This window comes from Taudactylus pleione, unplaced genomic scaffold, assembly GCF_031769625.1.
Source record: "Taudactylus pleione unplaced genomic scaffold, aTauple2 ptg000571l, whole genome shotgun sequence".
Lineage (NCBI taxonomy): Eukaryota > Metazoa > Chordata > Amphibia > Anura > Myobatrachidae > Taudactylus > Taudactylus pleione.
The window spans coordinates 4,587,473-4,608,364 of record NW_028284973.1 but is presented as its reverse complement, the minus strand read 5'-3'; the positions used below and the strand labels follow the sequence as shown (position 1 = coordinate 4,608,364).

The 20,892-nt window shown below is 44.3% G+C and overlaps 1 protein-coding gene across 1 annotated transcript in view; it reads left to right on the top strand.

Moving 5' to 3' along the window:
• MEOX2 (mesenchyme homeobox 2) overlaps positions 1-19,351 on the top strand; it is a 113,955-nt gene extending 94,604 nt beyond the window's left edge. The window contains exon 3 of the mRNA XM_088453146.1: positions 15,292-19,351. Within this exon, the coding sequence (XP_088309272.1) occupies positions 15,292-15,516 (225 nt within the window). The 3' untranslated portion in view covers positions 15,517-19,351. The remainder of the gene's footprint in view (positions 1-15,291) is intronic.
• The last annotated feature ends 1,541 nt before the right edge of the window (positions 19,352-20,892 follow it).

The window sequence follows — 20,892 nt, the reverse complement described above, 5'->3', positions numbered from 1 at the left end:
TGGGAAGACGATCGGCTCAGTCTTAGACATATTAAGTTTGAGAAATCTCTGGGACATCCAGGAAGAAATGGCAGAGAGACAGTTGGAGATGCGACAGTAGAAGGGGAAAGATCAGGTGAGGAAAGATAGATCTGAGTATCATCAGCATAGAGATGATAATGGAGGTCAAAAGAGCGGATGAGTTTACCTAGAGAGGACGTATAGAGAGAGAATAGGAGAGGTCCAAGAACAGAATCTTGGGGAACAACTACTGTAGGAGGCTGTGGGGGGAGGAGGAGTCGTGAGAGGAAACAGAGAAAGAATGATCAGAGAGGTAGGAGAACAGCCAAGACAGGCACCATTCACACAATGTATAGCCCAATGTATAGGGGACAGGTACAATAAGGCTAGATAATTCTGCTACAGATAAGATAGACCAGACATGCACCATGCACGCAATGTACAGACAATGTATAGGCGACAGGTACAATAAGTCTAGGTTTTTCTGCTACAGATAAGATAGACCAGACATGCACCATGCACACAATGTATAGTCAGGGACGCCAAGAGCCGCGCCGGGTACGGGTGACAGGGGGCGTGGCCTAATCAAGGGAGGCATGGCCACGCCCTCTTGGGGAAAAAAGAACACATAAAATCATTTTCGCAGCGCTGGGAGGGGGGCGTTGTGAGCCCCTCAGCCTGGCGCACAGCCAATGGGGGGCGTGTGCTGGGCTGCTGTGATGTAGGAGGGAGGGGGGCGGTGCCGGGCCCCTCCAGCAATAATTTATACATGCCCCCCCTTTCGGCGCCCCTGTGTATAGGCAATGTATAGGGGACAGGTACAATAAGGCTAGGTTTTTCTGCTACAGATAAGATAGACCAGACATGCATCATACACACAATGTATAGGTGTCGGGCAGGGCCGTAGCTAGGCTAGTGCAGCTGGTGCCATCACACAGGGCACCACAGGGCAGGGGACGCTGTTTGGGCCTGTCAAATTTCTGTTTATTTTCATTCTTGCTTGTAGCTTCCTTTTATTTCATCCCCAGCATCTCCTGGCCTCTCCTATCTCTTCCCTGGCCCTTCCCCATGAAGCCATGGCCCTTTTTTGGGTGCATTATGTCCCTTTGAAAAATGAGGGGGGCGCCAATGCTCTTTCTGGCACAGGGCAACAAAAAGTCTAGTTACGGCTCTGGAGACAGGTACAATAAGTCTAGGTTTTTCTGCTACAGATAAAATAGACCAGACATGCATCATGCACACAATGTATAGGTGACAGGTACATTAAGGCTAGGTGATTCTGTTACAGATAAGATAGACCAGACATGCGCAATGCACACAATGTATAGGCAATGTATAGGTGACAGGTACAATAAAGATAGATTATTCTGCTACAGACAAGATAGACCTCACATCCACCATGCAAACAATGAATAGGTGACAGGTACGATAAAGCTAGATTATTCTGCTATAGCTAAGCTTGACCAGACATGCGCCATGCACACAATAAAAATGTGCAAATTATTAACAACAAATGTGTAGCAGATGAACGGCTTTAAACATTCCTAAAGCAATATATTAGTAAAAGGGCATGCCAGGTGCCTGGGAAATGTGGAGTTTCCGCAAGCCATCAAAAGTGAGGAAAGCAAATGTTTTCAATCCTCTGTATAATTTATATCTACAGTATGTTCCGTTATATAATATATATGTGTGTGCTGATATATATCTTCATGCAGATACATTACATACATACAGATGTGCAGGTTTAGACTATTCTATCTTATCGTATAAACTGAAATGAAAATATATTGGAAGACTTAATTACTATCACATTTAAAGATGACCAAGGTAGAATCTTATATTTCATATAGGTGCGATTAATGTGGAAACAGTGAAACTACTGTAGTACGTTTTTTAGCACCAGGGTGGCAGAAAACTAGTAATTGTGTCTTACTGTACATAATATTTATACATGTAGCAGGAAAACCATTTTATTGAAAGCTTACCTGTAATCCTCACAGGAAACTCAATATTCCCTCTAGCATTCTGCACTCATCTTGTTCCATCCGATATATAATTTCCATATAATTTGCTAGATAAATGGCGAGATGGAGAACGGGGTCTTTAAAAATGTGAGCGTACTTTTGGAAATGCCAAAAACGTACTCGCTTCAATTTAGCAAAAAAAAAAATCTACAAAAACCCCACAAAATATAAAACAAGTAACGTAAAATCTAATAAACTAAAACAACTTTTTGCAATTAAATGGCCTGATTCTGAGTCCCACGCAGTGTCGATGCCGCACGTGGTTAGCCAATGTTTTAGTGGCACAGAGCATGCGTCCCGACTGTTAGCACTCAGTGGTGCGGAACAGAATTGGATGCACGGTCTGTAGAACTCAGGGCCTGATTCAGACCCGTTCGCTTGTAGCCTGTCGATGTTTGCAATCTGCGTATGCATACAAGACGTGAACTAGTTCATGCGATGAAGAAGCGTTCGCAGCCTGTACACAGATGCACCACAAGCATGAGTGACAGGACGAGACGTTTGTGGGTGGTGACAGGGGGTGGTCGATGGTAACGGGGGTGTGATGGTGCAAACGCAGGCGTGTCTTTGCGTCTTTACGCTGTTTCAGGGTCATGCATAATTAAGAGGCAGCATAGGCATACACGTCACATGGCTGAATTACACACAGCAGCACTTGCAGTGCTTGCGGTAGGGTATGGTCAGCCACAAGTGCTGCGTATGGGTCCGATGTTACTCGATGTTACTGATTGTATAAAACACTTCCTGGAGATGTATGTTACTAAGGAAAAGTGGGGCTGGTGTGTCAGGCTGGTGGGCGTCTAAATACACACTGCGATCGCATGGCAAGACATAGTGGGCGTGCTAATACCTTGCTAGCGATCGCAGGATTTGTATACTTTGCTGACTGCTGTGTGTGAACGCACCTAGCGAGCGGGTCTGAATCAGGCCCTCAGTCCAAAGATGCACAGCCACTTATAATGGAAGCTATAGGATTAGTGTAGGGGCATATTAAGAGAGGAGGGGGCCGTGTGCAGTCTCCCTCCGAGAGCCCCCTCCTCTCTACACGGCGGGCAGCAGCGCACTCAGGGGCGCCGAGAGGGGGGGAAGCGGGTACAGATTACCTGAGGGACCCGACGCTCCCCCTCCCTCACAGCAGCCCAGCACACAGCGTGTGCTGAGCTGCAGTGGAGACTGCTCGTGGCTGTTGATGCCTGTGGAGGGGAGCGATCACACTGATCGCGCCCCCCCTGGCTTTGAGCAGGGCTGAGGGGGCCCAGAGCGCCCCCCTCCCCAGCGCGCAGCGCCGCTCTTTTTTTTTCGGGTAGGGGTGTGGCCACGCCTCCCGTGATTAGGCCACGCCCCCTATTACCCGGGCCCGCCGCGGCTCTCAGCGGGCCTGAGTGCACTGAGCGCAGTAGTAGACTCTGAGCAGTAGTCTATATCAGAGTCTACTGTGCAAGCGCAAAACGCAGCAAAAATGGCTGCTGCACCATTTTGAAGGTGATTTGTACCGTCAACGCGGGACAACGGAGAGGTACGTGGAGGCAAGTATGGAATAAATGGGTGCAAGGTGTACGGTGTAAGCCCCCTTGGACACACCCTGCACCGACTATAGATACGCCTCTGGGCTGGTGTAAGTTTCTATGGCGCAACCAATCTACAGTATGGGGCTGGCTGCCAGGATTGGAAATTAAGGGTAGGCAGGAGATTTCTGTGATATCCCCTGTGTTACCACGGTACTAAATACGTCCAGAAACTGAATTTGACATTTTTTATTTTTTTTTTACAAAAAAGTGACTATTTTCACTTACATATAGTAATGAATCTGAATGGGGATTTCTATGTTAGATGCAGTTAATATAATTATGCAGTTTGTACATACCCTCCTGCAACTTTTACCATCCATATTGATTTCTTCTTTCTGAGTGTTTCTATAAAGCGGAGTTGTTAACTTTGATTGCTCTAGGACAGGGGTTCCCAACCACGGTCCTCAAGGCACACTAACAGTCCAGGTTTTAGGGATAGCCATACTTGAGCACAAGTGACTTAATTAGTACCTCCGTTATATTGATTTAACCATCTGTGCACAATCATGCATATCACTAAAACCAGGGCTGTTAGTGTGCCTTAAGGACCGAGGTTGGGAATCACTGTTCTAGGAGAAAGGGGCTTAAACAGAGGGCCTGATTCAGAGCCGGACGCTCTTTCAGAGCGCTCGCTCTGAATCAGTGCCCTCGTTCTCTTTTTTTAGAGCGGCCAAAAAGATGGTCGCGATGGTCTTGATCGGGCTTGCGACGAGACCCTTGTGGTAGGGTCTCGTCTGCCACAAGCCCTGGAGTGCTTTTGGCTCTATCAGAGCCGAAAGCACTCCCACTGACATCACTTGTGATGTCAGTGGGGCCGGTCCCAGATCGTAGGCGTTCCCATGGGAACGCCTCCGTCTGGCCAGCCACGCCCCCGGCATGCCCACCAAAGGGGGCGTGCTGTCACTCACCATCGACAGCACGCCCCCTTTGTAGCGAGACCCATATCTGGGTCTCACGCATGCGCACGACGGAGCCGGGTCCGTCATGCACATGCGCACTGGCCCAACATCGACCTGCTTGCGAGCGCTCAGCACTCGCAGGCGGGTCTGAATCAGGCCCAGAGTTCAGAGCAAAGCAAAAAATTTAGGAGCAAAGAAGGAGCAATTTGCACCTTTGGAAACCCATATTGCACTGCAGGTGGTTCAGATGTAAAATGAGCAGACAGATTTAGAGTTGGAAGGGGCCTAGCGCAATTCTAAATTGCAGTGTAAAAACAAAGCTGGCCAGTATTTGTTCGCTACATGCAAATGCAGACAGTATTTACCCTGCATACAAAAAGCAAAAACACCCTGTGCTTTGGGCCTGATTCAGAGTTGTACGCCTTTAGCATCGCTGCTTTGTGCAAATGCTGCAGGAGGCGCCTTGTGTAAATAGACGACTCTTGTCGGCTTCTGTTATCTGCTGCTGAATCCGAGGACACATCCATCGGATCACATGCATGAACATTGGTCATCTAAGTAACTCTCCGGTTACTCTGGATCAGGGTTGCCTACCCTCCCGATTTGGGCGGGAGCCTCCCGATAATCGGGTGCAGCTCCCGCCCCCCCGGAAAGGCAGGCAAGCCTCCCGGCGGTCGCCGATCCCCCGACATCCCCCCGCAATTTACACCTAACCCCCGCTTTGAGGGCAGCCAGTGACGCGATTCGCGTCATTTTGGCCCCGCCCCCTGCCTCACAATGCCTGTATTATCGGCATTGTGTAGCGGGGGTGGGGTCAAAATGATGCGATCGCGTGACCCCGCCCCCGTGACGCCTACAAATGCCAGGCACCCGTCCGGACACGCCCCCTTTTTTGGCCAAGCCCCCCGCTGCCCTGCCGATCTGGCTGTTCCCTCCCGGAACGAGCAGCCAGAAAGTCGGCAACTATGCTCTGGATAGCCGGCGTTGCCACGCAGCAGGGGCCAGTGAAGCTGCAACTAAAGCCGCCGAGACTGTTTTCAGGGATGCTGTCTGCAACAGCCCCTTCCCCGCACCCAAACAGCTGCAGCATTTCAAGCAAGCTGCAGCTCATGGGGCATTGCGAGTGATCTTGCAGACATGTGCAGTACAGAACCTGTGCATGCACCGATCAGGCCCACTCTCAGGAGCAAATGTGGGGCCTGATTCAGCGGCGGCCGCAAATGCGATCGCAACTGCAATCGCTTACGGATCACAGTTGCTAAAATAGGCTAATGCTTGGCAAAGCACAGATATAGATCTGCCCACAGCTGCCTTCTTATACCTGTCGAATATCGCTCTTCTGTGTAAACATCGGTACAATCGACGTACATCAGACAGTCAAGCAGCATTTACGAAAAGTCTGACCAGTCGCAGACACTGCAAGGGGTCTATTTACTAAGCAGTGTTAGGAGACAGAGTGAAAAGTGATAAAAAAAGTGATAAGGTACCAGCCAATCAGCTCCCAACTGTCATTGTTCAAACACAGCCTGTGAGATGACAGTTGGGAGCTGATTGGCTGGCACCTTATCACTTTTCACTCTGTCTCCTAACACTGCTTAGTAAATAGACCCCCAAGTCTCTTCAGACGCAGAAAGCTCTTATGCAGCGTATGCAATCACCATGGCTAATCTATGCAAGCCCATGCAACGGCCTTCAAACGGACACACAGGCCTGCGTTTTTTACGACCACCACTTCGTCACCACCCCCAAACGCTGACAGCCTATCACTCACTTTGCGATGGATTCCTCTGTGCATCTATAATTGCAATGCGCACTTGCAGTGAGGCTTATACGCATGCGCGATGGCTAACAATCGCTCGATCTGTGTCTGTAATCGCCATTGTGCCCACTGCTGTATCAGACCTTTTTTTTTGCTTTGATGCAAACTCTACATATTTCTTTGGGTGCACAAAGCAGAGCTGATCTGTGTATTAAAGGCCAACTTTATAAAACGTTTCTTCGGGAGGGAAGTCAGCAAGATACCATAAAACAGTGTATTTAGTGAAAGATGTCGGAGGGCATACTATGTACAAACAAATGAATAAAGTTCTCTGAAGGTAACAAGCACCTTTAAAATGAATTTACATTTTCTGCATGTTGTGGTTGATCCCCGAATAACTTTAATGACCTGAATAAACCTGAACTCTTATAAAATATAAATTCTTATCATAGCTAGATTTTGACACATTAGATTCATCCAAGACACACGCGCGCGAGCGGATTGATTACACACTATTAACGTGCTGACTTAGAGGAGGGTTTCAGAAGAAGATTGTAACGTGATTTGTGATTGAAGGATAAAAATAGCGTTCCATAAATAAAAGCACTAATGCGTGCTAGGCAATATATTCAGATTCTGCAACCTGTTCTGGTCACAGCTTAATCATCAGTTTGTAGACGTGAGGGCAAACCAACACGCCAAGTAAGGGAGGGGGGACTATTCTGGTGAACAGATGCAAATAATAGATCAATCCACTATTGCTAAGCTAGCAGTGTTTTTTTTTTATAATGTCTCTATTGCAAGGAATATCTTGCATTTCATTCACTTTTACTCTTGTCCTGTAAATGATTTTTAATTTTGTTGCTGAGACTTTCAAATAAAGTTTTATACTAAGTTTCCAAAATCACTGAGAGTTGAATAGCGCAGAGAAATATTATTTTTTATTGTGACATTCTGTATATTTATTTAATGGCGTCACAGGGCCTCGGGTCTCCGGAAATGGGTATGGTGACTTTTTCATTCTGCCCTGGAATGCAGCAATGACACCTTGGACTGTCCTTGGAAAATAAGTCCAGTTAGCAGCTGTGGATTTCCTGCACAAACAACAAAAATAAAGCTGGAAACAGGAAAAAGAATGATTATTTTCATGTGCACAATCTAACAGCTCCCTCTGTAAAACAACTACCATGAAGGGGAAAGAAAGCCTCTGCCACTTACTTTCTTATAATCAGGATTATTTACTATTATGTGCCACTAACACAGATTTTCGATTGGTGCTTATTACAGCGAAAGGCAATCAGCTTTCACAGCTGCGTAATATTAACATATCGCCAGAGCTGCTAGGTGATACCCAGCTACCCTGTGATACTGGCTGGCAGTGGTACTGTTACTGCTTCATCAGCCAGTATTGATGCATCTGGGCATGTGTGACTTGGCACAAAATATTTGTAAAATAAATAAATAAACAATGATAAAATAATTCATTTAGTGGCCTTCTGATTAGCAAACAAAGGGGGGAATTCAATTCAATGCGCTATTGAAAAGCGACGGGAGGGACTCCCGAAGCTATTCAATACACCGCACTGTTTAAGCGTGTTAAGGATTTCTTCTCGCACCCCCCTGGGGATGCGAAGAGAAATCCGACCAAAGTGCCGTGTGCGCGGCTGTTTTTCTGCTTACAGCAGCGCGCCCGGCACTTTGGTCAGAGAATGCCGGTTACCACGCCTTAACACCCTAGTTAAGGCGTGATGACCGCGATAACCGGCATTCTCCGACCACACAGCGCACTGAATTGAATAGCTCCGGGAGCTCGCTCCTGGCGCTATTCAATTCGCGTTGAATTGAATCGCGCCCAAAATTCTTTATTTAAATAAAAAAATAAAAGCACTTGTCTTATTACTATATTGTGCTAGCAAAAGGAGGATTGCGTCTGCAGCCACCGCTGGTGATAGCACATTGGTAGCCCTTGATAGATAGGTTGGAGAGGATGAAACCGCCAAAGATTGAGATTTTCTCTGAGCTAGAAAACAGAGGCGTAGGATCAAAACAGCGCAGCAGCATATTGCATAAATGTGACGTCAATTAGTAATTGTGTATCTCTCATGCACCTGGAGGTAATTCAGCCAGGGACGTCGAGAGCTGTTATAGACCCGAGTAGTGGGAGGCATGGCCAAATCTGGGGAGGCGTGGCAACTGCCCCTCCAAAATAATGTAAAAAAAATACTATATGTGGTTAAGGGGGCACCGCACGCTGCTTAGGGGGACAATGTACCCCTCAGCAACTGACCATACCTCACTCTCTGCTCCCTCACGTGCAGCACACGGATGTGGGATGTACCACTGTGCAGACAGGACAGAGGCGTAATTCTCCACACAGGGGGGGCAGAGCTGTATGAGCCTGTTGACATGTGGGCATCTAAGCGACTCCCCCTCTCCGTGTGTTACAGTCCGAGTGCTGAGGCTCCGGCAGCATGGCGCCACTGTGCGGTCCTTTAGCAGCTGATCCGGGCCCGGGTAAACTGTACCCCCCCCCCCTCCCAGCGCCCTGGATTAAATTCAGCTGGGTAACAAACATGGAGACATCACAAATTAATATTCATAACCAATCATAACGGTAATATCAGTGATTGAATTAACCACATGGAACCATTACCAATGAGAGCAGTTTACAGATTGCGACATAAAAACAATGGGGTCCATCCAATTGAATGCAAAGTGTGTGAGTGGCCGTTGCAATGGCGCTAAAATGCAGGCAACAGACCGGCACATTGCTCCCTTCTTCGCGGCCCGCTCCAAACCCAAATTCACTGAATTCCTATGGGGCTGCGAGCACTTTTAAGCAAATTCGGGCTGCCGCAAAGAGATCATCATGACTAATTGGATTGACCCCTATGTATCTAATGCTGGGTGCACACCAGCAGATTAATTCTGCAGATACGATAAACACTCTGACCCGACTGAGTAATTATCGGATCGGTGTGCACCCGTACACACCGAGCAATTTTCATTTCAGCCTATGACCAGAGAGAGGGACTGATTCAGATTTGAGAATAGCGTAAGATAAAGCAAGTCACTGGGCATCTTGGTAAGACCATGCTGCACTGCAGGGGGGCAGTTTTAAAATGTGCAGAGAAATTCTGATTTGGGAGGGGTGCGACCACTGAAATCTAAATTGCAGTGTAAAACTAAAGCTGCCAGCATTACTGGGCTACATGCAACAGCAGCCAGTGTTTACCCTTTCATGCAAAACAAATGAATGTATTTACACCCCTTGCATTGCTACATGGTTTGTCCAGGTGCCAAGGTACTGTACATGCTCTTACATGCAGGCCATCAGACCCCGACCTCTTGAACTGACCGTTGCAGGAGCATTTGAAGTGGTTTATTGGCTAACGCTCCTGCATACTCATTATAAAATTATTGGTTCGGTCATACAATTGGCGGCTGAGCTGCCCGATGATTGTATAGTGTGTACCCAGCTTTGGACAAATATTTTTAGCTACATTTTTTAAACAAAAATGTATAATCCCTAGGACATGATTTAGTAAGTGGACTGGATGCACGCTGGAAAATACTTTGGTTTTTCATCAGTGTCTTGGTCACCTCATGATACAGTAAACACCAATTCTGTATTCTTGTGTGATTAAGTGTCATCTAAAGAAACATCACATCACAGTCCAACTTCCTAACACTCTTAGGGCCCTATTTTCTACAATCCGCATTTCAAATGAGGTTGTAGTGTGATATTTTCTCCTAAATTCGCATGCCAAAATTAGAAACTTGAAAATGTCACAAGAATTTTTCCAAAATATAAAGCTTTGTCCCTGCGAATCCCCTCAGCAGCCTTCTCGCTGTATTTTTCACAAAAAATACAGTGAGGTGTCCACGTATGCGCCGCCGACTCACCAAAGCACCCCCAGCGCAATCACCTCCCCACACCCGCGGCCCCCTGTACCATCCCCGCGGCCCCCTTCCCGCTCACTTACTTCGGTGATCAGTGCCGCGGTGAAGTACTCCCTCTGGGGCTCTTGTCACCTGATCTCCTGGCTCTATGCAGCAACTGACCAGGGTCACAGTGCAGGAGCCCGGAGACCAGCGGACCGGAGCCCCAGAGGACCTCACCAGAGCACCGATCTCCGGTCCCTGGGTGCAGGTGTTTTTCTTTTTAACTTTTTTTTTTACAGTAATCAGCTTGTGGCCTATTTAGACTACAAAGCTGATCACTCGGGCCCGGCTCCCTGCATTGCTCTGGCTGTCAGAGCAAAGCAGGATTTGGGGAACCAGAGGAAAGCCTCAATAACGCCATCTACAGGTGGCGTTATTATCACAGGGCTTCCCCTGGTATTTTTTCACATTTTATTTTTAGCAAATCTGAGCAGATCACATTTCCCATTACAAGTATGATAAATGCGATCTGCGTACTAAAAATATGTGAACTGAAAGGATTGGAGTAGTTTTTCATGAAAACTACTCCAATTGCCCTTTAATACATTTCTGTGATACTAAAATAATGTGAAAAGGATGTGGAAACACCCATTTTCAATTTTTTTTGTAAAAATAATATTGATAAATAGGCCCCATAGTATTTTGAATGTTATTGCTACTAAGAAGCAAGCTGGCTACTGAATAGTCTGACATTTCTCCTCTAAGACTTCTCTATTAATTTAATTCATATTGCACTTTATTGCATATACCCTATACATTTCACACAGAAGAGCAGCCTTACATAGTCTATAAACTCAGAAAAAAGGGGATTTGCCCTCCAGCACACTGCAGCAAAATCAACAAAAAATACTTAAATCCTACATGATAATAGAGATTCAGAGGTATTAGCTACATACATTTGCAAATATATGAATAAGCGCCAGGCCATCGTCAAGGCTCCTCTATACTGGCATCCCTAACATTAAGGGGTTCACGTCCGAGAAGCAAGGTACCCCAAAAAATTACAGCCAATGACCATCCCCAGGGCATCACACGAAAAGGGGAAAAAAGGAGATAGTGAAGTGTAAAGGATAGATGTGTAAGGATAAATCAATAAGTGTTAATGAAATGTAAAAGAATTAAAATGCCATACAGTAAATAATATACAAACAATTAGAGAAGTGATAAAAATATTCTATGTGAATTAAGTGGTGATGCCATGAGAAAGGTCCAGCCAGTACAACCCCGGGGGCCCCACTCCCAAACGCTCACCCCAGAATAATTATTGCTACATAATAGTAGCACCCACTCTGGGTCATATAATTACAAATTGGTGTACTGCATGATAACAGCACATGTATGAGCTGAGAGCTAACTCACCGAGGAGGTACCCCAGTAACCTCCACATGGCACTATAAGGACCAGCACCTCCTCCTAATGCTGGCTCCCTTCATGCCTCTCAACACTGCAAAGAAAAAGTATGGTGGTCACTCATATCAGCTTAATGACAAAGCACAGGTGCATGTAAAGGGCGGGGTTTACACTGAACACAGAAAAAAAGGGATTTGCCCTCCAGCTCACTGCAGCAAAATCAACAAAAAATACTTAAATCCTACATGATAATAGATTCAGAGGTATTTATATGTAGGATTTAAGTATTTTTTGTTGATTTTGCTGCAGTGTGCTGGAGGGCAAATCTCTTTTTTCTGTGTTCAGTGTAAACCCCGCCCTTTACATGCACCTGTGCTGTGTCATTAAGCTGATAGTCTATAAACTACATACTCCATTTTACGGTTTATTTTTCTAAACTTTAACACATTCCTTTGAATAAAATCTATTTTCTGCCAGCAATACACTTGAATACAGTATTTGTTTTGGTGAATGACCTGTAGGTACTTGTTGCCTGGGAGGGATATGGGATATGTGTGATGATGGGTTGCAGAGTGAAAGTGAAAGATGGAAAAGTAGCCAGACATCCAAGAGGGGTTTTGACAGCTCTAATGTCTCGTTAGTGGAACGAGTACTCGACATCACTAGCACTTGGTGCATCTGCTGCAGTTTCCAGTCACAGGCGTTCCTGGCGATGTTTGACTTTGGGCGCCACTGTTGCTATAGATCTCTGTTATGGGAACAGAATGTGACCAGAGGAGAATCGGGTAACCTCAGAGGTCATTGCTTCATTACATGTCGTTCAACCTGCAGCAGGATACTTACTATGAGTGTAGTGTTTCTGTTATAGCAATTGTTACCATATTCACAATTCTGTTAAACTGAATATTCTGCTTCTGCACTGAGGTCCGTCTGGCGTTCAGATGAAGAGGCTTTTTAAATATTAGGAGCCCTAATAAGGCTATCTATCTATCTATCTATCTATCTCATATATATATATATATATATCTATCTCATATCTATCTATCTATCTATCTATCTATCTATCTATCTATCTATCTCATAGTGTATATTATACACTATCCCTGCCTATATCATGTATATATATATATATATCATATCTATCTATCTATCTCTCATATCTATCTATCTCATATCTATCTCTCTCTCATATCTATCTATCTATCTCTCTCATATCTATCTCTCTCTCATATCTATCTATCTATCTATCTATCTATCTATCTATCGCTCTCATATCTATCTATCTATCTCTTTAATATCTACAGTATCTATCTAATATCTATATATCTAAAATATATCTATCTATCTCTCATATCTATCTCATATCTATCAATCTCATATATATCTATATATCTATCGCTCTATCTATCTATCTATCTATCTATCTATCTATCTATCTCATATCTATCTATATGACTGTGGAAGGTTGCCATATTAAGGGGGAAGGTGCTTCTCTATCTTACATCATTCTGAACCAGAAGATTGGGAACAAGCTTGCTGATCTATAATGCAAATATGCTCTGTGTATATGATGGCTTCATGCAGAGGGTCATAGCCAGATACTGACATCCACTGATTTTATGTCCTTTATCAGATTTTAATTTCCTAAAGATGTTGGGGTTGGGGACGTCAGCCCTCTGTGATGGGGTATGGTAGTAATACTTTATTTACTCTGTATTGTAGCTGAGCCCAGAATATCACACTAAACTTTTTATATGTAAAATTGTAATTTTGGATACATTCTGAAAAAAGTTGTATCTACAGAATAAGCTTGGTTTTGTATAGAGGGAAATTTTTACATGACAATTTTCTACACCAACTTTGCAAGTGTCAAACATCAATGCTTACAGCTGTTGTCAAAGTTTAGCTGCTTTTATTAGTTACTTATGTGGCCTAGCTCCTCCCACTTCAAGCTCACATATACAGTACATGGACATCCTGGAGGTTAAGGATGAGTGGGCTGTGCTATCTATCTATCTATCTATCTATCTATCTATTATCAAGCTATTGCATGTATCTATCTATCTATCTATCTATCTATCTATCTATCTAATATCAAGCTATCGCATCTATCTATCTATCTATCTATTCATCTATCTATCTATCTATCTATCTATCTATCTATCTCTATCATTTAATCTGAAGGTGCCCACTCGCTCTTGCCTGCCGTCATTATAGTATATACAGCTACAGTGCGGCAGCGGCTATTGGGAGTCCCAGTCTTCCAGAATTCCAGTGCCGAGCGTGATGACACGTGATGTCGTCGTTAATGGCATTGCTTAGGCATAATGTGTTATAAGGGGCATTACTGTGTGGCATAATGTTTAATGGGCATTATTGTGCGACATAATGTGTTATAAGGGGTATTACGTAGTGTGGTATAATATGTAAGGGGCATTACTGTGTCACAAAACCACACACCGTTTTTGGCAGTGCCAGCGCCTTCGGCGCATGCAGAAGACTGCCCTCTTTGTTTTTCGGGGAGGTGTTTGTGGGGTGGCCGTTGGTTTGCGCCAAATTTCGGCCCTGGTGTATCCTCATTACTTGATGGAGTGGCAAAGCTGGGTACACTTGGCACCAGATTACACCAAAGGAGAGATGGGTCAAGCCTTGGAGAGAGAAAAAGTGGAGAAGTTGCCAATAGCAACCAATCGGCTTCTAACAGTTGTTTGAAAGACTTGTGCTAGTAAATGCCAGCTAAATGCTGGTTGGTTGCTTTGGGCAACTTCTCCACTTTATCTCTCTCCAAAGCTTGATACATCTCCCCCTAAAGTGTCTTAAATATCACATTCTCCACATCCACTTACTGAACACGAAAAAGGTGTTAATAATTGTGCCTGCAGAATAAAAAAACATTGTACTCCATTGAGAACACAAAAGAACACAAATAATGTCAGGTTAAAATATTTCCAGAGTCAGAACAATGTATTGATTTATTTTCTTATAAGTAGCAAAAGGGATAAATATGGGGGTCAGTTCTATTAGGAGCAATGCACAGGCGTTGTGATGGCCTGCAATGGCACACTATGTACATCGCCACTAAATAGCCCATACATCTCAACTAGCTTGTGCATTTTATAGATTGTAAGCTTGCGAGCAGGGCCCTCTTACCCTTATGTGTGTCTTTTATGTATGTCTGTCTTTTACAACCCAGTATAATGTTAATGTTGATTCAAATTGTAAAGCGCAACGGAATTTGCTGCGCTATATAAGAAACTGTTAATAAATAAATAAATACATTTTAGCTAGAGATGTGTATTAACATGCACAAATTGAGGCTACTGTATGTACAGATTGTGTGTGATTCAGCAGAGGCCGCAGGAGCTATCGCAGCTGCTTACAGGGTAGCAGCTGCGATAGCACGAATATGGCAATGCAGCGGGAGGTGTCGCGCAACCTGCATGCATTACTTATCCAAGTTGCGTTCTAGAACGTATCATCGGATTACCTGCAAGACCGTCACCCGGCTAAGTGATGCCTCACTGACAGTCTGTGGCAGAACTGCAAGCGCCAACGCAGAACCGTACTGCACATGCCCAGTATGGATCCAACGCATGCGCAGGTCCCGAACATCTGGCTGCGTCCTCTGCTGAATCAGTCCCTTTTGGGCGATTTTGAACTGACCCCCTATATGCTACAGTTTTATTATGGGAACATGTTATTGTATTTAATATACCTAAACTGTTCTTTGTTTTTCTCTCTAAAAGGTGAAAGTTTGGTTTCAAAATCGCAGAATGAAGTGGAAGCGAGTGAAAGGAGGCCAACAGGGGGCGGCAGCGAGAGAGAAAGAACTGGTTAATGTGAAAAAGGGGACTCTGCTGCCTTCGGAGCTATCTGGGATGGGGGCGGCGGGCCTGCAGCACACCGCTGACTCACTAGCCAATGACGACAGCCGAGACAGCGATCAGAGCTCTGATCATGCTCATGTATGATTGTTACTACATTAAAAGTGACTCTGGAACCAGTTTTGTTCTCAGGAAAGAAAAATGACATGACAAGGACTGGCTTCAACAAAGCTTCAAGCACATAGATTCTCTGAACTAATGTTTGTCTCTTAGAGAAGATTTTCATGAACGACTACACTAAGGTCTTATGAGCTGGTAATATGACGAAAAAAACAGGGCCGGGATGCGGGCAGGCAAAACAGGCAGATGCCTAGGGCATAGCAAATATTAGGGGCACACATCCACACATCTTAGCTAAAAATCCATGTTTTTCTTGGATTCATTTATCTTGGGTCATAAAACCTCCTAGAAGGATAAAATGTGGGAAGAGCCACAACACTGCTGTGGAGCAGATTACATCGCATGCAAATGTGGGGGCAAAGGCACTGATTGGCGTCTTTGCTTTGAATGCCTAATTCCTTTGTCCGGGCACTGAGGAATAACATTGGTTTGGAACATTCCAATACTTTAGAATATGAAGGCGGTGACTTTGAGCAGGCAATCTTGCTTTGGCTTGCACTTTTGTTTACAGAAATATTTCCGTAGTATTGACAGTAGCATTCTCAAAGTTTAAATGGTAAAGCTCATAAAATTTCCTAGCCCACTGTTGTTTACCTCCTAACATGGTGCAACCGTCATCATATATGTTATGAAGGATAAAAAAAAAGGTTAAAATTGCAATTCATTTCATTCATATATAAGGGAAAATCTATCAAACCTTCTAAAGAAGACAAGTGGAAGCATTGCCCAGACCAACCAATCGAATGCTAGTTATCATTTTATAGAGTGTACCTGATAAATGACAGCTAGTAGCTGATTGGTTGCTAGCTATGGGCAAGACGCCACTTGTCCACTTTAGAAGATTTGATAAATATCCCTCAAAGACTTTTGTGTCCTGTTTTAGTATGTTGCTATATCTGTAGGGGTTGGGCACAGGATGCCAGCGATCGTGATCTCGGCGGTCAGAATCCCAACACCGACATCCCGACAAGGTTAGGGTACCGACACCTGTCGCCTGTAAATATCCTAACCCTACCGCTAAACTTAACCCTTCCTCCCCGAAGCCTAAACCTAACCCTCCCCTCTGTAGCCTAACCCTCCCCCTCCCTCAGCCTAACCCTCCCTCTAACCCCAATACTTACCGTCTAAAGGCCGGCAGTCGGGATGCTGGCGCCAGGATTCTGACAGGTGTTGGGAGACCGGCGCCGGCATTTATTCGCCAGCATCCCGACAGCGGGGATTGTAACTACATCCCATCTGTAGACCCCTGGCAAAACTGCTTTATAGGCAGCAATAACAACACTGCCACCTGTAGGTGAGATGGAAAGCTACCAGATAAAACAATTAGGATGCACAAAACAACCCTGACATTGCGGTTCAATTATCCTGAATTGCACGATATTTTTGACAATCCATACCTTGATTATTGTTTACACTCTCTTATACAGTATGCTTTAGTTTAGAAACAGTTGTGCTTTTTTTCTGTTTCACCTGTGATGTTTTTTTTCTAAAGTCTGGGAAAGAAATGGTAAAACCTTTTTGTTTGTTTTTTCACGATTTTGGTAGAATTTTAAAGAAAAAATTCATGTAATTAAGTCCGTGTCTATAAAGTTACCCCATAGTTTTTTAAATTCAGTGCAAATTTTTTTTTTATACAAAAAAGGAAAAAAACAAAAAGCAATAAAAAAAAAATCAACTTTAACTCTGTAAATATACATCCCGCAATTTTCCTGACTACAACATTACAACAATGTACTCCTATATAGAGACACGCCACTTTCTTTACGCCTTAGCAATTTCATTCTGGCCTTTTTTTATCCTGACACACTACGCATCCAACCAGGTGGCTCGAGATTGCAGATGCTCGAAAAATTCAGGCAAGTTCGAAATTCAAACCGGGCTTGTTTGACAGCCTCAAACTTGTTCTCAGTTTGCTTGTGGTTTGGAGCTGGCTTATCTGTGGTTTAGTCTAAATTCTAGAAAGTAATTTAAAAAGTGAAAACTTCCCTGAATGCATTAGAAAAGTGAGCATGTCAGTATTTGACAAATGTCTTACACAATCTTCAAACCAGCTTGATGGACGGCAAACATGATCATAAAGTGCACTGAACTGGCTCAAAATGTGGTCGATCTTCCAAAGATTAAGAACCTCCCAGATTTTTTAAACTTTTTGAGTAGATTTGATGAACTAGTTTGAGAACTGTTTTCAAAACGATTTGAGCATCTCCAATTTGACCGATGGGGACAATGATTACAACACTGTGACGACATTTTGATAATGATATTGTGTTTTATACCTAACGGGATTGTACAGTTTTGGACAACGTCCCATGCCCTGCGGGACTTAAGCCCCTACTGGTAGCCTAGCTGCATTTGTTATATGACTGACAGGGTATGGGGTTTATCTAAAAATTTGAGTAAAGCCCTTTCTCCAGTGTTTTCACTCTCTCCGGTGTTTTCACTCAATTTAACAAAAAGTGATAATGTATTTTGCATCACCTAGATATCTATGGGGACAGGAGCCCAATAGGTGTATTTACTAAAGTTAGAGTTTTTAGAAGTGGAGATGTTGCCCATAGCAACCAGATTCTACTTAACATTTAACTAGCACCTTCTAGAAGATAATAGCTAGAATCTGATTGGTTGCTATGGGCAACATCTCCATTTCTAAAATTCCTCACTTTAGTAAATTTACCCCCAAGTCTATTTAACAAGTGTCGATAAACACAACTTAACCAACACCAAGCAATAGGGGACCGTCAAGTCATAGAGTCTTTGCAAATGTGTGGCTGCTGGCCTCCCAGGCACATATTACTTAAACTCTTCTTAGGTAGAGTTAGATTGACAGTGACGGAAAGAAAACCACCAATTAGGTATGGGGTTTTCATTTTGGAGGGGGGTGTTATGGCCCGTTCTTAAATAGAACCCTTTGGCCAGCATTTACCAACGAAGGCAAATACCAGCTGAATTTTTAGTTTAGTATCACTGTGATACTAATGAAAAATTCACAGGTATTTACCAACACTTACCCCTCCGGCGAGGTCCCGCGAAGTCCTCGTCCTCGGCGAGGTCCTCCGCTGGGCTGCTGGCAGCCTAACGCTGCCAGCGATGGGGCTCCTGTGTTATGCAGATTTGCGGCGATCCGTCTGTATATGTGCTTGACACGGGGATCCGGCAGTGCCTGGATGGCTTCGCTGATGCCGGAAAGGCACCGTCGGATCTCCATTGCCGGCAATGGGAACCGCATCGCTTTCGCCTTCTAAAAGATGGCGGGAGCGTTGCTGTGACAGACAGCGGTAATCTTAGATTACTGCTGTTTGCTATATGCAGAAACAAGGACATGCTTGGTTGGTAAATGGGGGCCATGTCTGTTGAGTCCGACACACACTTTGTTTCGCTGTTGAATTGGACTAGTCCTCTGGAGCTGCAACCTTCACATATTAGTCATTGTCCAGCTGCAAATGGTGACAAAATGGGTAGAATAGGGGGGGTTGTACGGAAATCAGGAACCTTATTAAACCATGACCACCATACGTATGTGTAACCAGGCTCCATGATGGTTTTGATTCAGTGTAAAAAACACAGACTTACTAGTGCTCATGGTTTTCAGGCAATTAAATACTCGGTTTAGGCAAAGGAAATCATAGTGAAATCCTCTATGATTATGGACTAGCCAAGATTGTACCTTGGCTATGTGTATATATTATATATATGTATGCATTAGAAACTCATTCTAACTTACCAAAAACAAGGACAAGATACGACATAGCAAAACATTGTTTGTACTGTGTAAAAATGTTCAAGAAAATGTTCAATAATAAAAAAACACCCATAATTTTCAATTACACTAAATTGTTGTACTCTTTTTTTTCCATAACCCAGATGACACTTGTTATCCTAAAATAGTCAAATTTAGGATGAGTCGTCTTAATTTAAAATGACACCAAGGACTGTTGGTTGCTTCCAAACACATCTTAGCTTGACGGAGAAATTAATCTGCAGCTCCATCACTTTATTTAAAGGGAATAAAGTTATTTAGTACAGGGCGATCTCTGGTTCAATCAGGACTGTGCTTACAGATGGTGCTCCACACTGCCATCTTGAACAATAGCACAGAGGCTCAGATTGGCCAATGGTGACCCCAGTGGTTCCAATAATAAGTAGCTGCCATTGACATCCTGGGTGTGTAGTCAGGAAGCCGGTGGTCGAAATGCCAACTGCCGGCTTCCCGACAGTGAAATCCCGGCATGAGACTAATGATAGGTGTCTAAATACCGACGCCTATCATTAGCCCCACGCCGAAATGCCGACGCCCGGCATACTGGTCGTAGGTAAGCCGGGCGTTGGGAGCGGACAGCCACGGGGGGGAGGGTTAGGTTTAGGGTCTCCCGGGGGGACTTAGGATTAGGTAACCCCCCGGGAAGGTTAGGCTAGGGGAAGGGGGGGGTTAGGGTCAGGCACCCCCAGGGTGAGGTTAGGGTTAGACACCCCCCGGGAGGGTTAGGGTGCGGGGAGGGGGGCTTAGGTTTAGGCACCCCTGGGGGGAGGTTAGGGTTAGGCACTAGGGGGGGAGGTTAGGGTTGGGCACTGGGGGGAGGTTTGGATTAGGTACTAAGGGGGGAGGTTAAGGTTAGGCACCCCTAAGGGAGGGTTAGGAGGGGAGACGTGCTGACGTCCAGCAGTATAACATACCGATTCCAACATCCTGGACACAAGGTAACTGGTGCAAATTGGATGTACTGTAGGAACCTCATTTTACACACAGGCCATGAGTGTGACAGGAGCCTCACATCACCAATATACGTGGACATCATGGATCAGAAGCTAAGGTGGGTCTCCCTCATTATTCTGTAATGTCTCCATCTCCTGGCAAAATTGTGTAAGAGGCCACAGTCCTGCAAAGGACTAGGATACTTCAATGCTGGAGGGCAGAAATGCATTAAGGTGGAAATTCTTGGCACATGTTTTCTGCTTTCACTATTTTTTTTAGAGTGATTTTCTGTGTTTTTTTGTTTTCTTTTTAGCTTTGATCTATGTAAAATAAAGCCACCGTTATGTTTCAATCCTATATGAAGATACATCTACAATCAATTTAACTTGGGTATTACAAGTGAAGGCAAACTATTGAAATGTCCTTTCAATTATCATGAACACTTTATTAACATCATATTAGTATCACATACATTTATTAAAGGGTAATTCATGAACAACTACCCCCAATCCCTTCAATTCACATATTTTCGAGAATAACAAATTGCATTTCCCTTACTTGTAATGGGAAATGTGATCTGCCTGAAATTACCTAAAGATCTATTGTGAAAAAAAACCGGCGGAAGCCCTGTGATAATAACGCCATCTTGAGAT